The sequence below is a fragment of the Aedes aegypti genome, chromosome 2 (genome assembly GCF_002204515.2).
Source record: "Aedes aegypti strain LVP_AGWG chromosome 2, AaegL5.0 Primary Assembly, whole genome shotgun sequence".
NCBI classification, from domain to species: Eukaryota; Metazoa; Arthropoda; class Insecta; order Diptera; family Culicidae; genus Aedes; species Aedes aegypti.
Window position 1 is genome coordinate 166,160,246 of NC_035108.1, and position 27,151 is coordinate 166,187,396.

The following is a 27,151-nucleotide window of genomic DNA, read 5'->3' on the forward strand; positions in this document are numbered from 1 at the left end:
AATAGCAACAAAACGTTCTACTCCGGTGAGCACATTCCAGAGCGCGGAATCTCAAGGCCCGGTTTTCCCGGGGTACGCTGGTTAAAAACTGAAGAAATGGGCTGCTGTGAGTGCCACGTAGTCTATTGTTTCCCATAGATCCATCCGTACTCTCATGGCCACGGACTGTGCATACAATGGTAACTAGATTGCAACCACGAAAAGTCCAGGGCTGGTAGCAGGTCTCTTCTAGCAGAGTTGGTCACTAGTATAATGTCTCTAAAAAGTTTCTGTTTCAATGGAAGGTCTTTGAAGAGTTTCTTCTGGAGGTTCTACAGGCACAGATTCCTCAAAGAATAACTTCAGAATTTGTTTCAGTGCGTACTTCAGAGATTCCTTCAGAAACACAGCTCATATTCGTAATCGTAAAAATCTTTGAAAAATTCCTAAAGCGTTTCCTGGTTATTCTTTGAAAACAATATTGGATATATTTTTGGAGAACTAAGAGCTTTCCTGGGATATTTCAGGAACAAATTTGGAGAAACCTCTGGATTCTGCATCTGGATTTTTGAAGACAGCTTTAGAAAAATAATCCCTAAATGAAGTTAAAAATGTGCCCTCTGAGAAAAGTCTGCTAAGATTACCATAGTTATATAATCCTAATGAAATTGCTACTATAAATTACTCAATTGCTTGTTTCTTGTTTGGAAACTTTTTCTCTTTTTTCGGTCCTGATTAGTCTGTCTATTTTTGGGCACATGTGAAATATGCATCAGTGAAGTGAAATATGAATTGCACATATTAAGCTTTGAAATAAGGCAATGGTTCTGGAAATTGCGCAAGCGGGGTAAAACCGACCACTGTTGATAGGGTAAGACCGCCACCCCTAATTTATACCAAATACAATGGATAAACTATTTTTAAATTTCTAGCTACGTTGTATATCACTATTCAAGTAAAATTAAATTAATTTTGTTAAAAATACGTGTCAAATCCGCATATTTTTCCAAGGTATGGATGTCTAAAGATGATGAAAAGTATATATCGAAGTTTTTTGAATTCATAAAACATTATACTTTCTAGACTCACTGGGAACTGATACGAACATCGTGGTGGTCGCTTTTACCCCGTGGGTAGACGGTTTTACCCCGTCGCTAAAAGTAATCGTGATAAGACATCACTTCTTCAAGCTTCAAGAAATAAATATTTTTTTACGAATACAACACCTGTGATACTTTTTTTTATCGTGCCTAAGGCTTAAAAAAACGACATGCTGCGTCAAAAAATTATTTATTGATTCTTGATTTTGACATATGAATTAAATTGCTTAGACAGGCGGTCTTACCCCGTCTTCCCCTACTGTCAAAATTTACCACCATTAATGCTAGCTGCGACGTTGGGTGACAGGTTCTTTCATCTAAAGCGCTGATTTACGAAACTTGCGTACAATAGAGTCCTAAAGCCTTACCCCAATTTAAGTACCAAACGCATAAATTAAAGGCCAAAAACACATGTTTACTCAATTTTTGAATACTTTTCGTTGGTTTATGATCAAAAACCTTTTTTTCTGAATTTTGAGATTTTGTCACACCCTTTGGTTGAGTGAAGAACTAGCCGGATGAGTTAAAATTCACACAAATAAAGTAAAAAAAACACCCCTTGGTTTAAACTCAAATTTTGGGTGTATTTTGTTTTCCGTGTCCCTTCCGAAATGTCAGATAGGAACAACTCCTGTGGCATTTTTGTCGACCAAGTAAACGTCAAACATGATCAAAAATGTCAAAGTTCATATTTTGACCCATTTTTTAAATTTGAGTTTAAATATGATGTAACCGTTATTACCTATTAACATCGCATTGCCACAGCCCAACCCTGCACTCTACACACGTGACGTCACCGGAATCTCACGCCACCCCTGCTCTGCGGCTCCGATCCGAGCTGCACCCATCAGCAAGCAGCAGCAGAAAAAAAATCAGGCATCAAAGGTGATAAAATCTGACTTTTCTCTGTTAAATAATTCATCGGGGCCACTCTTCTGGCCCCTGCTTCTGGGCGCATCTTCTCCCTACCGCACATTGAATCGGGTCGTGTCGGGTCGGGAGCTTCTACTGTAAACAGGTCTAAACACCCAACGTCCAATTGCCTTGGACTTGAAGTACAGTCGTCCCGCAGTTATGGATAATCCGCTGATATGTATCAATGTTGGATTAAAAACAGAATTTCTCATTAAATAGATTTGGAATTACGAAAAACAAGTTTTCCTATTAATTCCTGTTAAAACAAGTTTTCCTTAATTCCTGTTAGGATTTTAACAGGAATAATAATAACACAGTTATGAACAGCATTGCCAACCTTTCAAATTTGTAGGAATATTCCATGTTTCTCAAGCTCCATTTTACAAATATCTGAAGGAGCCAGATATTTATTTGTAATGACTTTGTAAGGTTCTCCATGTACGACATTGAAAATTCAGACTTCTTCCAAACACACTGTTTTACAAATCATCCAGATTTTTGCGAAAATGCCTTGGCATCTCTGGTTATGAATCATAGATAAGATAATTGCAAAAAAACGCCAAAATATAGTCTTTCACTAATACACCTTTCATATGCCTTTTCGGTGGAGAACCGGTGCTAACACGGGACTGTCATCTCCATAGAAGCACTGTCAAAGTGCTTCAAAACCAGCTGATTTGAAACGTCTCGTGAAAAGGCCTTTCCATGTTGCGCAGATAAATTGCTGTAGTAATGTTCTGATTCATTATATGATTCGGTTTGAATCATAATAAGGACCTCTTCTATTGATCCAGATTTGTGGGATGGACAAAGTCTTGGAATCGCCACCATTTCTTAAAAACCGTGAAATTTGAAGTATACTTATACATAATATAGTCTGCAGTGCAAGGAAGGTAATTCTGTTTTGTACAACGTCACATAGTTGATCCATAACCGTGGGGTGACTGTCAGTACCGCAGAGGAGGGAAGAGGTAATAAAAAAAGAGTCAGAAGGAAAATATATAATTTAAATTCATGTTGTTCTTGTAATTTCAATGAATTTTATATGTGTTTCCGGTACAAGCTAATCGGTAGAGGTCACTTGGGTAACACGCGGCGAAGGCGAGAGGGGCTAAATTCCGAGAGCTGCTCTCTCTGCTGTGTTGTAACCTGTGTCGGTCGGTCAGGAAGCACGGTCAAAGACGCGATCATCACAACACACGAACACAGGGCTCGGACGGAATCCGAAGGGGCGGAGAACGCTGAGCGCTGAGGCCAAAATAAAAGTATAGCGTCTCTATAGACTTGACCCGGGGAACCACCACTCGGAATCAACGTTTGGTTGAACCGCCCGTGAAAAATGATAGAAACAATATGAAATAATAAGCGTTCTCATCAATTAATTATATTATTTCTCGGTTAACTCCCTCCGGATTATCACTTCGTCCGATTTCTCTGCACCGTGTCGTGGGATCCGACCGAGAACAACGTGATCATCAACATCATCATTCTTTTATTGAAACAATTAGATCACGGGAGAGATCTCTGCCCGGAGTCCCGGCCCTCAAGTCCGATTGGTCGAATCATGTGCAAACTGAGCAGCCAGCCGCGGAAATCGTGCACTTGTTACCTTCCAGGCGTGTAGTCCCGCAGAAGGATGATGATAGCCCGCACACGCCTTCCTGTTTACACCTGCAGCAGCAACAGCAGCCGCAGAATTGACCGGAATCCTTCAGAATTTGAGCGCCACGCTGCCGCCCGCCTCAGTGTATAGTGTGAAAGGCGGCCTTAAAGGGCGTAATCGGTTGTGGAACAATTTGCCGGCTTAACCGCATATTATTGTGCACCGTTTTCGTTTGTGTCTGGTTGGGATAGGAGTCGTGTTGCATCTGCCCTCGTTCCGAAAGTAAATTGGATGGGCAGCCGATGGCGGGATTTTTGTTTTGCTGGTTTGATCCTGTGGGGGTTTTGACGGTTATCGCCAAATTGGTTCGGTTGTTTCTGGATTGAACTCTAAGATTCCGCCCTTTTCACATGTTAGTTGCGTTCTGACGTAGTATTTTGTATTGTGCATGCTGGAAATTGTCACTCATTCCAGCTACTTATGAAAACTGTTTTGGAAGAAACAGCTGTCCAATCGGTGTAATGGATGAAAAAGTATGCCAACTACCATTGTCGGCCACGCTCATCTCCTTCGTTACGATGAGAAGAAAAGATAGTGATGATATGACCAAACAACGAATTCTGAGAAAATTGAGAGTATCTTTCACTTATCGCTCTCTGTAACAATCATGATTCGAAGCACATCATGAGAACCTGTTCATTGTCTACTGAAACAGCTCTGATTAGATCGGTCGGGGGGATAACAGTGCATGATAAAACCCATCTAAACAAGCTCCAAACCTGGGGAACACTATTGCTATAGGATGTTCGGGGTTTGTTTATCATGCCAGTTAATTAAAACAGCTAACCTTAATGGTAAATAAGCAAGAAAAATGGGTTTTATCGTCGCTGTCTTTGTGGGGCTCTCCTTCGCTGCTTCTGTTTATCAAGCTTGTTGATCCGATACAGATGCGATGTTTTTTTTCGCTTGCTTTGATCGAGCTTCGAAATCAATTGAGAACGAATTCTGCAATGCCTGCGCCTGATACATTGGCGACTTGATAACCAAAGCAAACTTCTGACATTAATCGCGTTACCCGCAGAATTTCGCGAAAAAATCAGTTGTTAACTGATCAGATCATTCCTCTTGTTTTAGATCATAAGTCAATATCTGACTAACTTCAACTTAATCTTCAGCTTTTTGTTAGCGACTCGCGTGGATCCAAACCCTCCTCCGCAACGTGATCGCATGCCCACGCCGTATCATCCCAACAAAATCTCCGGACATTATAAGTGGCTTGTTTACAAAGATTTTGACACGCACTATCTCAAAGTTCTCCTCTCGACAGCCCCGTCCCCCGATGATGACGATGATGTTGATGGAGAATCGCGCTTTGGTTGCTCAATTTGAATACAATTAGAACGCACTTGGCTTGCGGGGTTGCGATAGAGATCAGCGCTCGGCGATTTTCACACCTATATAGGCGCTGCGCTACCTGGTCAGAATCTGGTTAATTTTATTGGGCCCCGTAATGTGCCCCCGTTCGCAGGTTCAAATCCCCCCGTATTTCCCATGAGCGAGAGGTATACGATATTATTTATAATTATCCGAATGTAAACATTACATAAACACCAATTTCCTGTTCTACTTTTGCAAGGCGCTACACTGACTGCTGCTGATGCATCGCCCAACAGTACCCTCTTAGGGTGGTACAATAAAATCGATTTTGCTCCACAGCGCTCATTTGATTACGTATAACAAAAACGATTTCCTCAGCCACCTAGACTACCCTAGTCCTCAAAAAGAGGGAGAGCAGTGCGTAGTGGCGGGGGTGTGCTCGATGGTGAAATCGATGCTCCCGCCGCCGCCCAGGTCATGTTGTTGCCCAATAAGTACTGTACTGTATTGCCCGGGCAGGGAAAAGACCATTCAGGAGGACCGCTGCTCGTTGCGCCTCGCCGCCGCTAATTTACCCGCAGCAGCAGCAGCAGCGGTATTTCGATGCGTTCGCCCCCAAAAAATCGGTGTTTAGCCTAGTGAAACAGAAAACCGAAAATTAAATCTCGCCAAAAACAACAGTAATAATCTTCTTCGGCGCACGAAAACCCATTTGCCCCTCAGCTGAAGCCGTGTGGGTTGCAAGCCAATAGGTCAAGACCCACGCCGAAATGAGTGGTATTAATGCGCTCTAAACAGTTTAATAGAGTGGTTAAACAGTGCGCGCGCGGGAAGCATAATTTCTCTGCGATGCTCGTGAGAGAGGGGGATGAGAGGCAACCGGGGAAGAAGTTTTTCGAGAATTATGGAGATTCGTTGGGAAGCGCGATTTTCCCGCCCGTTTGGGTTCGGCCAAAATGGAAGTAGGTGAAAAATTAAGTGTTGCTGGTCATTATGGTAATAATATTGACGCAGGTTCATAAAACTGTTCCTGGAAATTTCACCTTCACTGACGTGAAGCTACTGATGGTGTTCAGAGGGTTTTCACTTTCATTGACGTATTCGCGTGGTGCAGCTGATGATGATTCGGTGATAGATGGTATTTCTTGGCGGATTTCTGATCTGCCCTTCAGAAATGTACCACATGGCAACTCTCAGCAAAACGAAGCTGGAAACTCCGACTTTCCTCGGGCAATCAGCAGAATTAGGCGCTGTGGATCTCATCAGGCGGTTTTCCTACTATCCTGGGTCTGATTCTGATCGAACTTCTCAGTTATAATGAATCTTTGAGCTATTTAGCGGAGCTTAGTACCATACTACTGTCGCCTCTCCACATCTCGATATCGAAGGGACCATCGAGATAGGGAGAGATCGAGACAAAGAACACATTTTTGATGAATACTAGATTGAAAAACACTCCGTTGCCAAGAAAGTAATATACAAACAGACGTCATTTTGAGCTCCTAATTTGTTTTGAATCCCAAAACTTTGGTTTAGTAACCTTCGATATTGGTGATATCGACATACGGAGAGAAAATTGAGAACGAAAAATCAACAGAAACACATCGAGATATGGAGATATCGAGATAAGGAGGATATCGAGATATGGAGAGTGAAAATGTATGCAGACTGAAGGGACTTATGAATTCATCGACATAGGGAGAGATATCGAGATGTAGAACATCGAGATGTGGAGAGTCGACTGTATCTAGTCCCACTAGAGTTTAAGAGTTCTTATCAGTTATGTAGGTTCAGATATCGTCTAATTGTATTACAGGTTTCGAAAATCACCGTCTTTTGAATGCTGTGTAGCTCCTTCTTGAATTCCTGCTCATCTAGGGACCTTGAGGAAAATTTTTGAACAATTCCGGTCACTGAGATGACTACCGGAATTCTAGGGACGTCTTCCAGATGCAACATCTTCTTCAAAGCTTCCGACAAGTCATGATGGTACTTTGCTATCTTGTCGTAGAATGTTGATTGTGTATTTTGGTCCACCGGTACAGCAATATCTATTGGTGTTGTTCGCTTCATCTTTTTGTTGTAGAACGGGGCAGTTGGCACAAATCAGGATGCCCGCTACGATCTCGTGATCTCAACGTATGATGGGTTTTTGGGTTTGCACGAACCCCAGTTGGTGGAGATGCGTTTTATTCAATACCTTCTGCTTCCACTTTGCGATCATGTCATCGACGGTTTTGACGTCGCAATGCAGCTGATAATCCTCCTGCGCCAGATGAAAGGCGCTGAAACCGTGGTTAGCTTCGGCCACAGTGCATACGGCTATTGGACATTACAATTTCATTCCTTTATCTCTATATTACAATATGTTTACCTCCAGACATCTCCGTTGCAACACTCCTTCCCATCACACAACCGGCGAATCGCACATCTGCCACCGTCCTCTGATCTCCTTCTGGCACCGAACTCCTCTTAGCCTCAAGCTTCTTCTTGTCAGCTGCAACATCCTCGTCTTGGCCGTCCTCCAAGCTCCTCCTAACTTCCAAGTTCCTCCAGTACCCGCCGCTTTGTTCTCGGCATCTTGGTCACCGATTCTTGGTTTCGCTTCAGCCACCTCCCGTCCAGTCTCTACCTCCTCGTTGAAGTTCTGCCTCCTCGTCCAGGTCCTGTCTACTCGTCCTGATATTTCCTCGTAGTCCCCCATCGAAGTTGCCTCTACGTCATACAGGCTTTACTGGGCATACAACAAGGCTATCCGTTCCACCCGCAGAATACTGTCTGAAATCGCTACCATGTCAGCACCTATCATTTATTCAATGTCTGGATATATATTACAATTTCATTCGTTTACCTCTATCCTACTATATGTTTATCTCCAGACATCTACACTGCAGGGTGTGTGATGTACCTGCTCTCCAACACTCCTTCTCATCACATAATAATAGAATCGCATATCTGCCATCGAGCTCTTACTGTTCTCTAAACTCCTTCTGGCACCGAACTCCTCCTAGCTGCCGAACACCCCCTACCCACGAGCTTTTCCTGGTCATCCGCACCATATACCTCCTGGCCAGCTGCACCCTATACTAAGCTCCTTACTGCTACTGAGTCTCATCCAGCATCGCCGAGTTCGTTAATCGATCAACCAATATCCACACCTCGAACGACTCTTGGCCTCCAACAGTTTGGCACCTTTTCTGCCATCTCCCGTCCATGCTGTACTCCCCCGTTGAGATTCTTCCCTATATCTGCCACCGAGCTCTTCCTGTCCTCTGAAATCCTTCTGGTACTGAACTTCTCCTAGCCTCGAGCTCCTCCTTATCAGCCGCACTATGGCCTTACCCCATGGCCAACTACACCCTGTATCAAGCTCCTCACTGGTACTGAGTCCCGATCAGCCAGCATCCGCACTCGACCGCATCTTGGCCTCCAACTCTTGGACACCTCATCAGCCTCCTCCCATCCAGGGTCTACTCCTCGTTGAGATTCTGCCTCTTCGTCCAGGTCCTGATCCATCGTCCAGGTGCTTCCTCGTGATCCCTCATCGGGATTGCCTCAGCGTCTTCGAGCTACATAATGTCGTTAGTCTTAGTGCCTTCCCCGAAGTCGGTCTTGTCCTTTTGTATGCGGTTGTAGATCTCCTTCGTACATTCCATGTATAATCGCAATCGTTTCGCAAGAGCAATCGCTGAACATGTTCTGCTTTAACTCGCAAGAATTGACTAATCAATCCTCAAAGCAGCATACTCAAACTCTTTTCCAGAAAGTAACGAATGACGATTTTCCCGGAAAGTAAACACCCAATCAGTTTGACAGCAGTCAGATGCACTCCAGGCCGTACTAGAACCAATTTCTATTGAAATTGTTACTTAAACAACTGAAATCATCGGTGCAACAGGTCCAGAAAAGAAAATTGATACCTCCCAAAGCAGCTTGCAGCAGAAAATCCTCAAAGAAACTGTCTGACGGGGCTGCGTGTGTGCGGCCATAAACAACTGAAGTAACACGCCAAGCCTTGCTCCGTCTGCGACTCCATACACGCATTCTTTAATGAATTTCGAGAAACCAAAAGTTGTTCCAGCTCATCGGAATCCACCGTGTTCGTCTAGTTGTTGTGTTTAATCGATAACCGGGCACCTCTCTACGCGTTCCGGGTGAGACGCCAAAATGTCTGATGTGTGTAGTTAGTACGAGAAGAGGTGAAACGATACGCTCTTGCCGTTGTTGAAGAGACTGCGACATGATTATCTATCGCTTGCCGGACCAACGGGGAAAGGGCTGCGGGCTGCTGGGTGGGTGTCTGTCTGATCGGCGCGGGAGGCGTGTGCGTTCACGCATCAAGCATCAATTAATTATGGACCAATCTCTTGGAAGGGGGAATCCGTGCATGCTGTGCAGCGCTACACGGACTGGATCATGTTTCAAGTGCCTATTTTGTATAACTGGTAGCGCTCTGCTTCTGATTTTTTTCCACATCTGGTTATAGGGTGGAATGTTTGTTTTCTGTCATACTTCTTGTGAATTTGGTTATTTTGATATCTTGTTCATTTACTCTCCAAGGACAAATTGCCTTGTATAACTTTTTCTTTTTGTTGTATTAATAAATTTTTCATTCCAACTAGATTTTCCTTCAAAAACCACCTTAAGCTGTTTTCGCGTTTAGTTAACTTCGTATCTGCAGTAATCAATTTTTCTGAATTTCATGTAACAACCAGAAGAGAAATCTAACTGCAAAAATCGCCATCAGGACAGTCGAAAACACTACCATGGTCAAGTTAAAAGCGACTACGCCCTTCAATCCTTATCAGTTACTGTAGTTACTCCCTTTTGAAACTGTACACGAGAACGGAACAAACGATAAAACAATCTCGATGACTTTATCTGGCACTTATGTCCAACAAGCCCATCACCCTGCCGCAGCTTAAACGAGTTAATCGTAACAAGAGAGAGGCAGTGTTGTTTATCTCAACCGCAAGAGTGCGTGCGTGTTCTCGCACGCACCCAATCCTCCGGAACAGCTTGTCCAATCGTTTTGTTTATCTTCGCGGACCGCTTCGCGAGTCGTGCGCGTTCCCATTCTGAGAAAGTTACCAGTCCATTCTGGTTTTCCTGGCCCGGGCATCATCCGGAGAAAATAGTTATGAACTGTGAAAATACTCCAAGATTACTTACGAGCCAATTATAGGCGATGTTTACATCTTTGCCAACGAGCTGCAGTTAATAATAGCGGCAATGAAAATAAACTAAATCGACACATAAAGCGTTGGCGTTCACTGTGATGGGACGGGTTGGAGTGCGTTCACGCAAAATCTTGTCTTTGACGCCATATTGCGCGTGGGATCACTCAACGAACACTGCAAGGTTGGCACTACTGGGCGATTTGCAACATTGTAATTCACTGACTCCGTCAGGCAGCAGCCAGCTGAAGTTGCAATAATTTATCTTTGTCGGAAAATTTTCCCTTTTTGCTGCTGCTACTCCTGAGCCCGTGCGCACACAATCACCTCCTTATAAACACAAACAATGCAAGACGTGAGCCGTGAGTCAGTTCGGAGCTTAAACCGCGGATTCGCCCTAAATGCCGACGTTCGCTGACACAAAACGGTAACCGTTCAGCTCGGATTGCTTTTTGGAACGCGACCGCCGCCGCCGCGAGTTCGCTTTCCAAGAGGTCGTCGTCGTCGACGTGAAGAATGGAATTTCCTACGAATCGATGAACATTTCTATTATCATTTTGTGCAGGAAAAATTTACCAAACACAGACGGAGAAGAAAACCATATGTGACCACGGAGGCGGAGACGACGACTGAAAGCCACAACGTTTTGCGGTATTTACAATTAATTTCAATAGATATTGTAATCCGATTTGGACCGGTCCGAACCACTGCACCTTGGATGGGTTTTCTCTATTTGAATTTTATTAAGTCTTAAATAATGAACTTTTCCTGCAGTAGTGTTCAATTTTTGTTAAAATTTTGCTCGAAAAATCAAACATTGATGAGCTTGTAACTTTTTAGTGTGTGGATAATAACCGATTGGAACTAGTTAAGAGTGTATAGTTTACGTTCTCAGAATCTGTAAAGTGGTAAACTAAATAAAATGCAAGATTTTGAACCACTGAACCCCGTTGAATAAATGCACTACTCTGAACAGGACCACCATGACGACGTCCTTTTAGGGAAACTTCACGCTTGAACAGACCAGCTCGCCGCCAAGTGCGCATATTTAAGCTCACTTATGGAACTTCCCGGTTGAGATTTGCCAATAACGAAAACCGGACAGAAACGGACCTATTGTCTCCAAGACGTCCCGAAATGTCGTTGAACTGCGCGTTACCTTTTCTGTTCTTCCCCGGTGTCTCGGTGGGAGTGCGGAAATGTTGCGGCACTTTTGGTTTCAAACCACGGAATAACGCCGAGAACGATTATCTCGTTTAAAGAAATTGTCCGATTTTGCCACGACAGCGACAACTAAGACGACGACGACGACGGAGTTATAATTGCATAATTTCCTCATTAGGTCCAGCAGATTTCCAGCACTTTGCTCACCATCCAGTCGCTTGCGCTTCATTCATAATCTTAATTGATCAAGCCCGGCGCGCGGCAGCGGAAGAGGAATTAAGCCTTGATGACAAATTGGAAGCGCGTGGAACTTGCCATGAAGGCGTTGGACGAACAATAAAAACACGTCTCATCGCGCGACGACGTAGCCAGAAATGTTCGCTCGGTTCGTTGAGTTATATCTACGCCGTGAAGCGAGTTCCCATTCAGAAGAAGTATGGAGCGTTTCAAGATGTACTGTGACTGCGACGACACAGAGTGTCGGATGGCGCTAAATTGTCCTGACAGCCGGAAATGGCGACTTACTCGTGGAATTCCAATGATTCCCCTTCGGGGCGTAGCGCAGTGCTATGCTAAATTCATCTATTTTGAGATTGCAATCTACGCATTTACGCAGTTTTGATGTAACATCAATTCCCTGTTCGAACATGTATTCGAGTCACTGTACGCGTTCGATCGTAGTCTAGACGACAATTTTCCTTTAATCTTTTCCCTTTTATTTTGGCGTTTTGCCATAGAAAGCGCAGTTAATCTTCTGGTGAATTTTTTCCCCATTTGCGACGAGCGCAATCCAGCATTTTTCAGAACAGACCGAAAAAAATAACTGCCTCGCATGGCGTTTTCTCCAAGGTCTCCAGCCAGAAGTCGGAATTCTCCGGAGACCGTCACCGACTGCCGGCGACATATTTGATGGGGACACTTTCACTTTCATCGTTTTTTTGGCGCGTCTGGTCTGGTCTGGTCTGGTCTCGTTGCGGTAAGAATGGGATCCCATTCCAATGACGTCACAGCATGGAAATTTATTTCCTCTCGGGGCTGTGTCTGGCTGTCTGCCACGGTCTGTATTGTATCGCTAGCCAAAGAGGGGAGAAACCAGACGCGATTTGTCATTTGAATAAACGAGCCGAAACGGCGTCATTGGCTGGTTGGTGCCGGCAAGGTCTCGGTCAGCTTTTTCCGGACGACCATGCGGCCGCCACATGATGTTACCAATTATGAGAGCAACCTTGGCAATGAGTTATTTCGCACCAGAGATCGCTACGTCCCGTCGGTTGCATACGCACAGGTGTTGAAATGGAACAATACCGACGCCAAGGTGAATTGTTGCGAGCGGAAACTAATCGAAAGTTCGTCGCTCATTAAAATTCCGTTCCTCCCCGAATTTTTCGCAACCGCTCAGCCGACAATGATTCACTGTCAGTATGCGAACATAAACTATTTCTCGTTTTGACATTTCTTTTATTTTAAATATTCGTGCAATTTTTTCTTCGTCTCAGAACCGCCGAAAAAAAAACTTCATTATTCCATACTCACTCAATTCATCCCGCGAGAAAAAAAAACGAAGTCTGAAAAGCGATATCGCTCGGGTAACACCCACTTTATTATTGTTATTGAATCCAAAGGCTGCAGCATCCCATAAACCGAAGCGGAAAGCTGATTGCACCTTCGTCTGACCATACTGAGAACCCAGACTCGCTCTCGTTTTTTATCATCATGTTCCCAAAGATTTTCGGAACAAGCGCGCACTTCTGCCTCGTTCTCCTGCTCCACTGAGCCTCTGAGGACCAGTATGCAACGTGAATAATTATTTCCCAACATCATCGCGATTTGCTGCAGTCGTCGTCGTCGTACCTTTCGCAAGGCTTGAAACGCGGGTTGAAGTTGAAGAAAACAAAACAGAGCCATTCCAATTTATAATTGACTTAATTTATATTCATCAGGTTTATTTTCTGACGCCCCTCGTTGCCCACACCACCTCTGCCATGGTCAGTGCAGCATCGAATCGGCTGAACAGTAACTCTTCCGGCCGGCCTCTGGTGGCTTCTAAGTGCTGGTGCGATGCCGGTCTCTTGCAGTTACGGTTCGAAGCAGTGGCTTATATTTGTGTGGAATGCTTCGAATTTTTGATACAGTACACCCTTCATGAGTCGATTCTCAGTGGCTCGATATCGACTCAGAGAACTATATCAAGTAAAACATTAATGATTCAAACAGTACAGTAGATTATGTAAGCGATTCTCCACTTTTCGATGTTAAACATCTCGATGTCTTCGTATGTCGATGATTTCTCGCGTAACTTTTCAAAATGACCTCTTTAAAAATCAGAGAATTTTACCTCTCGACTATAGTTTTTTTTTACTACAGATCGAAATGCAATGTCCTTGGTTAGCGCTTTGTACAAAAAAAAAAACGCAACAGAAAAGGTGGATGTGGCTTGGTTATTGAATAAAGAGAAAGCAAACAATTAGTGCTTCTCAATGTTAGGACATATTTTTTGGAAAATTACGCGAGCTTTGTTTAAAGAAAATAATCTGCATACAATTTTCACTTCATATAGACAATTCCTCATCTCAATATCTCCATATCTCAATGAGTTCTTGTTAATATTTATTCCTGATTTACTCTCTGTATGTTTTTTTACCAATTCTCAGATATTACTGGGCCTAGTCATAGAGATCCATAAAAATTGAAAGTCACAATATGACATTCGTTTATCTTTTCAACTGGTTTCAGAGCATTTTCTAATCTAGTATTGATTAGAGTTGTGATCTTTGTCTCAATCTCTCCATAGCTCAATGGTCCCTTCAGTATCTGTAAAACTCGATATTTCCCTAATATCGACCTATGTAGATTGCACTTCACTTTATTTACACAATCGCAGATATAAACCCTTAATGAAAAAGGGGCTATCTTCAACTCCAGCTGAACTGATTTCATGTCCTAAATTTCAATATTTCCCTATCTAGATGGTATCTTCAATATCATGATATGGTGAATCTACTGTTTTCTGCCAATGTGGAAGATTATTAACCTAATCAATTTGCGCCATAGCGAAATGTGATACTCAAGGTTAGTAAAATATTTCATGCTCGTTTGAAGAAACCTTTGGTATAATATTCGAGGAAATCCAGGAAAAAACACACATGAAGCCCAGAGGAGAAATGCCAGAAAATCGTTGAAAAGAAACTTCAAAAATTTGAACGGATCCTTGCATGTTTGTTAGACCTATATAAGTTCTTTTTTTTTGCTGAATTCTCATTAGAATTTCTGGAAGAATTTTTCGGTAGATTTTGGATATTTTTTTGATAATACGAAGACACTCTTGAAGTTGGAGCATTCCTGGAAGAAAATCTGGACTTTTTCCTGCACAATTGCTACGAAACTTCTAAAACAAACACTATAGAACAGCTTGGAAGAATTGCAGTAACAGTTCATGGTGTTATCAGGCATAGTTGTGAGTCACTTTTTAGTAACTTGGTCTCTTTTCGACCTGGTCACTAAAAAGTCGTTATTAGCAACAAAAAGTCACTAAAGTCGCTTTTTCTAGAAAAGTTGTCATCAAAGTCACTATTTTCGAAAATCTGATGATAACAAATTTATGACTGGGTCAGCTTTTCAAAATCAAACAACAAGAAATAATCATTTATTATTATAAAGACAAATTTAGTGTGATCAAAGTGCCAAAAAATATAGGGATTTCTGGCTTACTAATATAAGTAAAGTTTCTACAGTAATCTTCGTCTATAGAAGGAATCTTAAACTTGCCTTCTGAACGATCCTCTAAAAAACTTCTCCGGAAAGTAAGCCATAGATGGTTAGGAATTACAGCCAAAAGTATTCAAAATGTTTGTCAGAAACTCGTTCAGGACTCAAAAAGCGAGCTCTATTTTTTTTTTTAGAAATCATTTAAAAAAATACATTTTAAACTCTAACAAAGGTGCTATACATTGAAACTTGGTACTGTTTTTTTCTTAGGCTTTAATTAACTATGTTTCTATAATAAATGACAGTCACTAAGATTAATTGGACAATTTCCTGTAGAGAGTTACGAATCTACAGAATGTTTCCAAATTCAAAATATCAACAGAAACTTCAAGTCTTCACCTTTTTCCATTCTTGGACAAAACTAAAATCGAGGAAAATTCTCTACAGAACACGACAATTGTCACGACCTGCAAGAACCATATTGAAATTCGGCTGTAGGAATGCGCTTGCACGCTTTCATAGGCTCATCGCTGATTTAACCGGCGAAGTTCTACGGAACCCTAAAACAGATTTCGGTCAGCGGAATATCGAAAACAAAGCACCAGATTGTGTCCCCGACGAAGACGAACGGACGCGCGCAGCTCCATCTCCTGGTATCAACCAATTTGCAATTAATTTCCAGAATTCCATTTTGGGAATTTCTTGGCGAGGTGCGCTGCCGTGGTGCGAATCTTGCTCCCCCTCCCCCCTCCCTTGAAAGGACAGGTTCCGAAAACATGCAAATAAATTGCGCTCTGTAAGTGCACGCGTGTGAAGCGACGACGACGACGACGACGACTACGTCGATCGTCACCAGGCGCGAGTGTCCGCGAAATGTGAGTGTCGACACACTGATACGGGACCTCTGAATTCGGGACACCACCACCGGGGGAAGAAGAATGATCCTCACGCAGCAGCCGCAGCAATGGTTTGCCCTGTCGGCGACGACGACGACCACGACTTCAACGACCGCCGCCAATCCCGAAGAACGCAGAGAGGAAAATATTTAAATTTAATATTACAAAATTTATGCATGCAGAAACATAAAAGAAGAATGCAGAAAGAGGCTTCATCAGGACGAGAAAAGAGCGAGGCGCGCGTGAGAAACAAAAAAGGGCCCCGAATACGAAATGCACCAAATTTGGTGGCAGGCGCCAATCGCCTTCAGGATATTATGCACAGTGAACTTCGTCAGCTTGCTCCCCCGGGTTCGCGTTTATCTAGAAGATTATCCTTATAGTCGGTGAGTACAGGTGGGGAGTTCTCGTTCCGCGGACGTTGATAATTTGAACTCAGAATCGACTTATCAGGAATTGACTGTATTTCGAACCGAAGCGTTTACGAAGGGTTCCTTCACTTGCCAAGTCATGCCAACGCGAGGACGTCCCATACTTATCGTGACTACGAAGGTGTGCGCCCTATAAATAGGGCCACAAGGACCTGACAGTGTTATGCAGGGCTGACCGAAGAATCTATATTTGCCAAGGACAGTCTAAATTATCGTTATCGCCTCCGGTTGCAGCAGAACGAGGGAAATTTCGCGTGCACAGGTGCAACGAACGCCCCGGAGAGCTTAAACCGCTAGTCGGTCGATTGCTGCACACGGCGGCGTGGTGGCAAACTATTCGTTTGGGTTCATATTCGTTCGCCCTTTGGCTGCCAATGGCCACCTGGAACTGGGAGACAGACGCACATGCTTGGCATGCATGCACTTTGTTCTACACCCGATGGGACCTAATGAGAAATCCGAACTGTGTAATGGCTGTTTTGCATGTTTGGCCTTTATTTCGCAGCGTCGCGTCGTTCGGCTACTTTGGGGATTCGAAGTGTTCTCGCGCCAGTGCGAAGGGAAATTATGTGGAGATCGACTTCTTCGACACTTTGAGGATTTTCTGATTTCGTTATAATTGAATAATGAAACCGGACTGTATTTTCTAATTCAAAATGCCATTTATACACTTTTCAAAGTTTTAAAAAAGAACGAGTTTTGGCCATGAAATTGGTCCAGTTACTTTTATATATACCGCCTACAAACTGACCGCGCCTACTCATTACACACATGAACATAGCACCCCCAGAACAGTGGCCTCTGCAAATACACACCCGAAGAGCCTCGGACTGGCCCAATCCTTTTAGTGGCAGGCAGCGACACACGACTCGAACCCGCCTCGAACAGCAGCAGCAAACACAGCACATGTCACGTGATTATTGAATTATTAAATAGACCTAATTACGGGACTAACTAGCGCACATAAATTGAACTGTCAGTCGTCCCCGCAGAGAGGGACGGAAAGTGCATACTTACAGGAGTAGCCGACGCCGTCGTAACTACCACAAGCCAATATGTACTTAAAACTTACACACGCGATGATGAGATAGCACGACAGGACAGGGAGGACGATCAAAGGCGTCCTCTATCACTCCATAATTGATCGTTGGGGACGAGGAGGACCTTTAAGTACCACGGACGGACGGAAATCGACGCTTGGAACTGTGCGGTGGACCCAGACACAAGTACCCATTTACAAATTCTATTACAAATGAAGTACCTGTTCTCAACGATGATGGTGCTGGCTGTCTGTCTCTCTCTGAACCGACACTGCCGAAGGAGTGGTACATTCTAAATTATTTCTGAAGTCATCTCTGGAGGAATTGCTGCAATCCTTAGGATGTACTGAACGAATTTCCCTAGGAGTATACCCTAGGGAAACGAAGATAGAATCAATGGATTAAGTCCTATTCGACTTAGAACTTTTTTGAGAAATTTCCCTTAGGAAGTCTTTTTATAATTACTCTCAGAAAAAAAAACTCGGCTAAACGAATGTCGACCACTGTAAGTGCTCCTCAATATATACGGATTTGCACCGTTCCACCCGTCCCATATCGTAAAAATCGATTCCCCACCGATGATCTCGAATTGGTCAGTCAGAAGACGACCGCACGAGTACGACAAGACAAGGTGCAGCAGAGAGCAAGGTAAGGTAGCGAACGGAGGCCGAGCAACAACTGACTGAAGGAGCCTCTCAAAATTAAAGAGGGCAACTCGCGCATCATCAATCATTATCTCCTGAACGAACCCTGCCTGGTCCCAATCAGGGCCGGCCTGGCGTGGGAGGGAGGGGGAGTCCGGACCGCGCCGTCGGAGTCAGTAACTAACCGATGCGCTGCTGCTGCTTCAGAGGTAGCAAAAAGCAAACTACCGCCACCGTTGAACAGTGGCTGCGCTTCGTGCAAAAGTTGACCAAATGGAGAAACTTTGCTGAAATCGTTTGAAAAACTCTTTTTTATCAACAAAACACGCTTTGCCATTGTTATTGCCAATGCCAATCCAAATGCCAATGCATTGCTATTGTCAATGCCAATGCCATTGCCATTGCTGTTGCCAATACCATTGCCAATGCCAATGCCAATACCAATTACCATTGCCAATGTCATTGCCAGTGCCATCGCAAATGCCATTGCCAATGCCATTGCTTCCATTCTTGCTAATGCCAATGCCATCGCCATTGCCATTCTAAAACCTAATTCTAAATCATTGTATAGTTACTATTCAATACTACAGAAATCAAGAAAAAACATCAATGAAAGGATTTGCCCTTTTCTTAAACTGTCGGTCAGCTTTGGACCACTCTGCATTGCATATTATTGGTACCTGCTGCATAAGGCGGGGGGAAAATGCGCAAAAAATGCAACGTATCCCAGCGCAGGGTGGCTACGGATGGTGTAATAAACTTTTATGGCCCCCAGGGCACGCACATGCATGGTTCCGAACTCTCATCATCGTCGTTCCTGGTCCTGGTTTGAACCGCGCTGCAACGGAACGGGATGAGCGATGTGGAGCACACTCTGGCGGCATAAACGATTATGATAACGATGCCATTTCGGAGCAGAGCGAGAGCTATTGGATGCTGCGTAGAGGCCTGCCGGTGAACCGGTGACGATTATGTTTGCGCGCCAGATACGCGCACAAATTAATCTGGCGGCCAATATGAATTCCGAAGGGCTGTCCGGCTGCCCATTCCATTCTGACTTTTAATTAAATATTTATGGAAATATTTTAATTTGGCACATTCCATACAGTGCTGGGCCATACGGGCCATTAGAAGGTTTTCAATCATTGATCCAGCCAGGAATGGGTGAAGAATTGGAGTGCGGGATTTTGACGGAAGGATCATTTGTATTTCAGTCAAGTCGAAGGTACTTTTTTTTCGTTTAAACTGAGAAATTGAATGAGGTCTACGAATTTATTTATACAGATAACTATCTCAATTTTTTTCCAAGACTCTGCTGTGCAATTTTATAATTGAAACCGATGTTTTGACGAAAGTTAGTGTCTTCGTCAGTTATTTTTTTGATTATCGGACGGGGATGGTGGTCTACCGCTTTTGCTTCATAAGCAGGAGGTCTTGGGTTCAACCCAAGCCTGCCCCTGTCCTCGTACTTTGTAGATGTATCTTTCACTTGCTTCTATCATCCACTCTTAATGTATCACACTATTCGTTGTTAGCAATCGCTAGAACCAGTGACGAACAAAAAACCGTTTCCCTACGCTTACATCTTTCCATCATTATAGCACGCCTTTTCTTACGCCTGATACATAGGCAGTCTGCTAACTAACAGCAAGTCTCTTTGCCATAATATCACCATACACACTTCCCGCATGAACTGGCGTAGATGCAGGGGTATACTCGGTCTACGGTGGGCCAGTTTCAAATGCAACAATAATTCCTTCCGCTTCCCCTCATTAATCAGCAACCTGACGTGGCAGGCGTCATTGTTGCCTAAGAATAGAAAATCACCAGCACTTATACACTGAGGGTGCCTGTTAGTACCAAGCAGTCATCTGCATGGTTCGTTGTGTAAATGCAGCTGATGATACTGGAGTAGCAACCATGGACGGCCAATTAAGTTCAAGCAAGTCCAAGCTCAAGCTCATATCAATTGGTCTATTGCCCTACTTGCTCGAAAACCCCGCGTTTCCTTGGTCTAACTCCACTTGGTCGATAAAGGTTCTTCTGCGTCTTGTACTCGCCAGATCCAAGATAAACACTTTTTTTGCGATATTGTTGTCCGAGTATTGTTACAACATGCCACACATACTGTAATCTTCCACCCTTGGCGAATTTCAATATATTTCCACGTTTTGCACTTCGTTCAGAAGCTACTCCAGTTCTGCAGTAATGTCTCCAGCACTCAGCAGCAACAACATTTCGCCATTGGCTATTAAACTACAGCGATACCGTTTTTCGTCGCTTCTTTTTCGTTGTTGCCTCAGTTACTCCGCGAATCTTGCGTTTCTTGTGCGGCTTGTATCACAGGTCCTTTGTAATTAAGGAGTGAGCAGTCCTGATCGAAACGTCCAAGTCAGCAGCGATCTTCCGGATCAAGCGATTAATTTTTCGGCGAACCCACTCCCTGATGGCTGCTGGCGTCCTCGCCGAACGCGGCCGCCCAGTTTTCATACGGTCCTTGGCCGAGCCCGTCTCGCGGTACCGACGGATGGTAGTATAAATGACACTCCGCTTTATCCCGTGGGATTTCAACCGTCGGGATATGTAACTGTCTCTCGCGAACAACTTTACGACGTTGAGGTACTCTTTTTTTCGTCCGCGGTAAACAAACAACAAATGACAGCAAGTCGGCATCATGCGCGTCGGTTAGCCTATATATGTGACTAAAGCTGACACCAATACCAATACACAGAATGCACAGCACATGGTGTGCACCTACACAACGATTAAAAGTTGTATTCGAACTTATTGACTTCGTATAGTAATATTCTAGAAGGCAATAAAATCAGGTTCTCCTTATTGGCGGGAAACTGGCAGACTTGAGCTTTAAAATCTCTAATAACTATTTTTGATAAATGGTATAGCAATCTGCATATGTATGTACTATTGAACCTTTTCAGAAAATCTGCACTGCATTCTATGATGTTGAACCGTTGAGTCTTCAATCTCAATAAGTCGGAAATAAAACGAGTAGTTCCAATTTCTATACCCAAATCATTGTACAAGAAATACTGCATTGTTGAAATCTCATTAAGTATACTGTGAAGGAGAGAGCCCTATATTCTAGATAAATTCCAGTATTACATAGCATGTATGAAGAATAGCGCTTTCAAACTTCCAATTCGGACAATATACAGAAAATCACCAACCAGCTATGTCATTGATTCTCCATGAATTCTTTCAAAGACCATAGCCGCCTTTTCTCGAAGCATTTCTGAAAACCAAAAACTGTTCCAAAAACTCCCAATTTCGCACTTACCGAGACCCTATATCCAAAAAGTGATCGAAAAACCACCTATGTAGCTTGACGTGGCTTCGCTTCTGGTTTGGACAGTGACGTCAACGATGCGCCCACTTTCGCATTTGGCGCTAATGATGTGATTGTTATTAGGCGAAGGGTACAACTTCGCGCGTTGATTGTTTCAGGGGGCTGGCCGGCCGGCGGGTGGCACAGACATCTCTCCTCAGATTTCGGGGCCCCGGCTGGGAAACGGTCGTCATCAAAACAATAATCGTACAATTTCACTTCGGTGTGAGATGCCTATTATAGTTATAGCAATGATGGTCGGTGGTAGATGGTGCATCTACTCTTTTTTCACCACTAATTTTCGACTCTGATTTGGAGTAGCGGCGGCCTCTGCGTGTAGATGCAGTCAGGGCCTGGGAGTTACGCGAGGAGGAAGAAGTGCTCATAATTACCTAATATGAGCCTCGTCGTCATTGAGCAGAAAAGATGTAGACAAGACTAGCTAAATGCGCTGTTTTCTCGGAAATTTCGATTGTTACTGCAGTGGCAACGGCGACGGCACCGACATCACCCGCCAAGCTTTTCTCGCAATTGTTTTCAAAAGCTAGGGAAAATGAGCGATCCAAGCCGCGATTCCCTTCGTTCGCTCGGACTGATGAGCTCGATTTTTCGGAATACAATAGCTAATATTTTAATTATTTTAATTTATAATTTCTCCAAAGTGTTTCCCTCGACTTCTCATAATAGCAATAATAAAAATATTACTCCGCTTGATTGCAGTTTTATGTTAAACGATTTTTCTCTCTCCCGTTCCCTTCGAGGTTTGGTTTCCATCAGTCACTGCTAAATGGGGGACCCCCTCGGCGAATTCCGCTCAAATGTTTTGATGCACAGCAACAAATAAATAGAAATTTATAGCGATCGGGACGTAATTTTACACAATTTTATTTTTGCTGTGTATGGCGGTGCTCTGTTCCGCCAAAAGTGTGAAGTTTTGTCATTTGATTTATCATGAGAAAAAGCTTTACTACCAACCCAAAAAAAAACTCAACAATTGTTCAATCCATATCACACCGCTATCAAACAACCAAACCTTGGTACCGTTTTGTTGAAAGCCACAATCGCGCTAATGCCATTCTCCGTTTCCATTTCCCAATCTTCATTTACAGATGAGCGGCAAGCGGTCGCGTAGCTTCAAGTGTGCAGTCCATCATCGCGATCGTGAGGTTTGTTCGGAGAACGATTTTCATCTGATATTTGAAGATCCACCATTATTCAAGAGGTAAGCATCGAGACCGACGACGTGGAAACTGTTTATCGATAATCTCACTGTCAGTGCAATATCATAGTTTTTCAATTACTTGTTTCAATACCAAAATTGACGCTGATATACTTAATTTATTTACTTTTGTTGCTTTACTTAACCTTCTTACTTACTTACTTTCACTTTACTAATTACATCTTGATTAGCTATTGAGCTTCTACTTGAATATTTGCTTTTATAAATCCAATATCTAATTCTCTAAAATGTATTGCAATGCGCCAACAAATCTCATACTCATATTTCCCCTTTTCTTTCCAGAATGGTGCACGTAATAGCAATGGAAGTGCTCCCCGAAGAGCGGGATCGAAAATACTATGCAGACAATTATTCATGCTGTCCGCCTCCATTATTTGTGATATTAGTTACATTAGTTGAGGTACGTATTGAAGTTCGGTCTCCCTCTCAATGATACCTTCCTACATGTATGCATTAGGGTGGTTCAAAGAATCGTTTGTGCTCCAAACCGCTTACTCGATTGTAAGCGAGCGTCCTCTTAAAATTTGAATTTTTGGAGAAAAACTCAGACAGCACAAGCCTTTTAAAGTTTGTATGGGAATAACCATGGAAAAGCCACGTTTTTTATCCAATGATAATTGGACTACTCTGCAGGCATTACTAAGTGCATGTAGTTTAATGAGAATTACTGAAACGTTAAATTTCGAAACGATCTTCCACAAGATTGTTAGTGAGAAGTTTATCTAACAGTGTCAGTTAAACGCTAAACTCTCAATGGCACATGTCTAAAAGTTTAAACCGATCCAATAAATTCCTTAGATGTCTCATAGTAATCCTGATACAAACTTTGAAGGTCTTGTGAAGTCGCAGTAATCATCTAGAAAAGCTCAAATTTTGAGAGGGCAGAACCATCGAGTAAGCCATGTAGAGCAAAACAGATATTTTGAAACATCCTCAATTACACGTATGCGTCTAGCAGCAGTTAGTGATCTAAGGAAACGGTCTCAGTCCGGAAGAATTTGCGTTGATTGTGCACTGTTAGAATTGAGATCTCTCCATAACTCCGACCGCATTCTTCACCCGAAATCCATGCTAATCCGCAATTTTCCCTCGTCCTCATCTACTCCACAGTTGGGTTTCTTCACGTACCACACGCTTACCTCGGGTCAGGCGGATCCGGCCGGTCCGGTTCCCATCGATTCGATGTTCATCTACCGGCCCGACAAGCGGCACGAAGTGTGGCGGTTTCTGTTCTACATGGTTCTACATGCCGGGTAGGTTTTTCCGTCGTAGCAACGACTTCAGCTCAAATACTAACGTTCTTGAATTTTCTCTTCTCTTTCAACAGATGGTTCCATCTGGGGTTCAACCTAGTCGTGCAACTCCTAGTTGGGTTACCATTGGAGATGGTACACGGATCAACTAGGATAGGTTGCGTCTACCTGGCGGGAGTGCTTGCCGGTTCGCTAGGTAAGTTTCAAATCACTGTCCATCAAATCATCTATCGTTGGTAGTTCGACTGTAGTTCGTTGTTGGTGATATATTGGCTTTTCAGTCTGGACAAAATTAAAAACTGTTATTTTATTTTGTCCAACGTTACGGTCCGTTTGGGACCTTCCTCAGGATGAGTGGGTGTAGGAAAATCAACTGACTGCTGACCATGGAAGCGGAACGAACGTCGTGAGAACTGTCGAGGTACAGTTACATCACTGGTACTTTTTGTATGAAAGGATATATTATTCTATTTATGAGAAATGGCCATTACACCAAACGACCGTTATGCCAAATGGCTCACTCCCACTAAAAATTCGGATCTTAGTAGCGTACAGCCGATAACCCAGTGAAATTTCTGAGCTCAATTAGACAAAGTTTGACAAACGACTATTCTAACTAATAACCGTTCCCACTTCTCCTTCTCTTCCAGGAACCAGCGTGTTCGATCCCGAAGTCTACCTCGTCGGTGCCAGCGGGGGCGTGTACGCTCTGCTGGCCGCCCACTTAGCGAACGTTATGCTCAACTACCGCAACATGCAGTACGGCATCATTCGGCTACTGGCGATATTCCTATTCGGTGAGTATCATCTTCAGATCTCGATCAATGCCAAATCTACATCATCTTCTGTAAAACGTAATCCACCTACTAGATCATATTTCTAATAAAAATTATTTTCCCTTCTTCTTCACTCCCGAAAAATAGCATCCTGCGATGTCGGTTTCGCGATCTACTCCCGGTACGCGGTGGAGCCGGAAAGCGGAGCGCCCTCGGTTTCGTACGTGGCCCATCTAACCGGCGCCCTGGCCGGCCTTACGATAGGTCTGCTGGTGCTGAAAAACTTCGAGCAGAAACTGCACGAGCAACTGCTCTGGTGGGTGGCGCTCGGAGTGTACGCCGCCTGTACCATCTTTGCCGTCGTGTTCAACCTGCTCAACACCGTCACCGTGCAGAGGCTAGAGGAGGAAGGCGAACAGGTACTGAAACAGCGTCTTTTCAACAACTTTGGATTTTAGGCGAGCCGCTGGCCGACACACAAATTGGCCGCGTCGTCACACTCCAAAGGCGTCGTTCGAATGCGTTCTGAACGTATTGGCTCTTTTGGTCGAGCTACGGCCAAGTTCGCCTCAAGGCGAAGGAGCTACGAGCCACGCTAAGAGTCTAAAAATTTCAAAGAAAGGGGCGAAAAGTGCATAAATTCGGTACGGTAGAGGCTGTGGGCACATGGAATTGAACTACTTAGAGCCTCGAAAAACAAAAGTTGTGATTTGTGTATAGACTTATTTTGTATTCATTATGTTTATATCTTTGGGGAATTTGATAAGAGCATTAAAGTCTTGAACCAGTATGAATTGATAAGTGAAGATAAAAAAAATATGGCAAGCTCAGTGACCTCGGCAAACTGATCATGGGCAAGAAGGCGGAATTGATGATCAGTTTTAGATTTATGTGATTTTTGTAAAGATTGATAAGTGGAAACAATGCGGAAGGTAAGCTCGACAATCGATCTGGCTGCGTACCCGTAAACGCACCAGCCACTTTGATTGTAACCAAAGAGCGATCCGTTTCGGTCCAAGATACCAAAGACTGCAAATGACATTATTTCCCCGGAAACGCGATGATCATAGTTAGCGAATGTCGACTAATCGAAGGAGTCGTTAATCTCCTACCCAAGTCCAAGTACACTTTTTGTGTAAATACGTGAACACTTTTATAGAAACTAAAACCAATCCGAGTCGATTCCAAAATCACTTTTTCGAATTTCTCAGCGACATTTTCGGAAATGTATAAATTAAAAGCACTGTACATTCACTCATTATAATCTCAATGCAAGTAGGTAGGAATACCTAACGTTCCAAAAAACATGCAAAAATACGAGTAAACAATTTAGTTAGGCTCTTTCAAATGAAATACACTGAAGAAAAGAGAACATCCTATTAATACTGCATATTACTACACTGCTAAAAGAGGAAATCAATAATTCTAGTCAATTTCTTTGAAACTATTATAATTATTATTATTATTAATATTATAATTATCATGAACAAATTCGAACCTTTCGAAGAGAGAAGTAAACATAAAGTATTGTAGCGAAAAATACACACACTCAACTTATTCAAGTCATTAATCACAAAGAAATTTAGTGTTTATTTATTATTTTTGCTCTAATCCAGCAATCAAACAAGTATACAGTTGCCGTCAAAACAGTAAATACGTCCCCCCTCGGTGCGGAAGCACCAAGTTCCACCCGCATTGAACTGTTATCGAAACCGATTCTGTTGAGCACAATTCTTATTGTTTTTGTGACGTAAAGTAATATAATTTTTGTTTTATTAAACACTAGGAAAAGCCAAAGAAGATTTATTTATTTTTTTATATCGTAAATTATTTCAAGACTACACACAGCCTAGAAAAAAATCAGGTCGAACGAATCTTTCCATGGGAAATGTTTGCGTACCCTCCAGTAATAGGTAATAAAACGGAAGTAAAAGAGTGAATCAAATGCCTTACCAAATAGAAATAAACCAAAAAGTAACCTTCCAGTCCACCCTCTCTCTTGAAATTCATACTGTTCGTGTAAAAGTACAAACCGATTTGGATCTGCCGTGCTATTTGTGAAAAAATATACACTGCCAGTAAAAAAACACACACACACATACACACCAATGAAATTTAAGCAAAATTCGAACACGCATTCATTTTCTTGAAGATTACGCAATACAAGAGAGGAATATCTCTTCCAAAAAAAAAGAAAAAAAGGTTATCGACAGATTGAACTGTAATAGGTATTTATGATAAATTATTGTATGCGAGAAAACATATATGCAAAGCGAGAAAAAAAAAACACCGAAAAGAGAAAACAAATAATAAAAATAATTACAAAAAACACATTTTTTTATACTTACTTATATATTTTGATGACAGACCCGTTACATTAATTGCCGTTTTAAAATTAGTTGCTTTGTATAGAAAACGCATTTTCGATCTTTACCTAACTCATTAGCCTAGCATCATGGTGTATTGTAGAACTTTATTTTCATCATTGTTGGTGTTGCTCCGAAC

At 42.9% G+C, this 27,151-nt stretch overlaps 1 protein-coding gene across 2 annotated transcripts in view; it reads left to right on the forward strand.

The window, feature by feature from the left end:
- The window catches only part of LOC5572280 (protein rhomboid), a 313,031-nt gene extending 286,266 nt beyond the window's left edge, over positions 1-26,765 (forward strand). For both annotated transcript variants that reach the window (XM_021843038.1, XM_001653915.2), the window contains 6 exons: positions 22,487-22,599; positions 22,900-23,017; positions 23,728-23,870; positions 23,945-24,066; positions 24,521-24,667; positions 24,794-26,765. In XM_021843038.1, coding sequence (XP_021698730.1) covers positions 22,487-22,599; positions 22,900-23,017; positions 23,728-23,870; positions 23,945-24,066; positions 24,521-24,667; positions 24,794-25,104 — 954 coding nt within the window. In that variant the 3' untranslated portion in view covers positions 25,105-26,765. The remainder of the gene's footprint in view (positions 1-22,486; positions 22,600-22,899; positions 23,018-23,727; positions 23,871-23,944; positions 24,067-24,520; positions 24,668-24,793) is intronic.
- Positions 26,766-27,151: the final 386 nt, after the last annotated feature.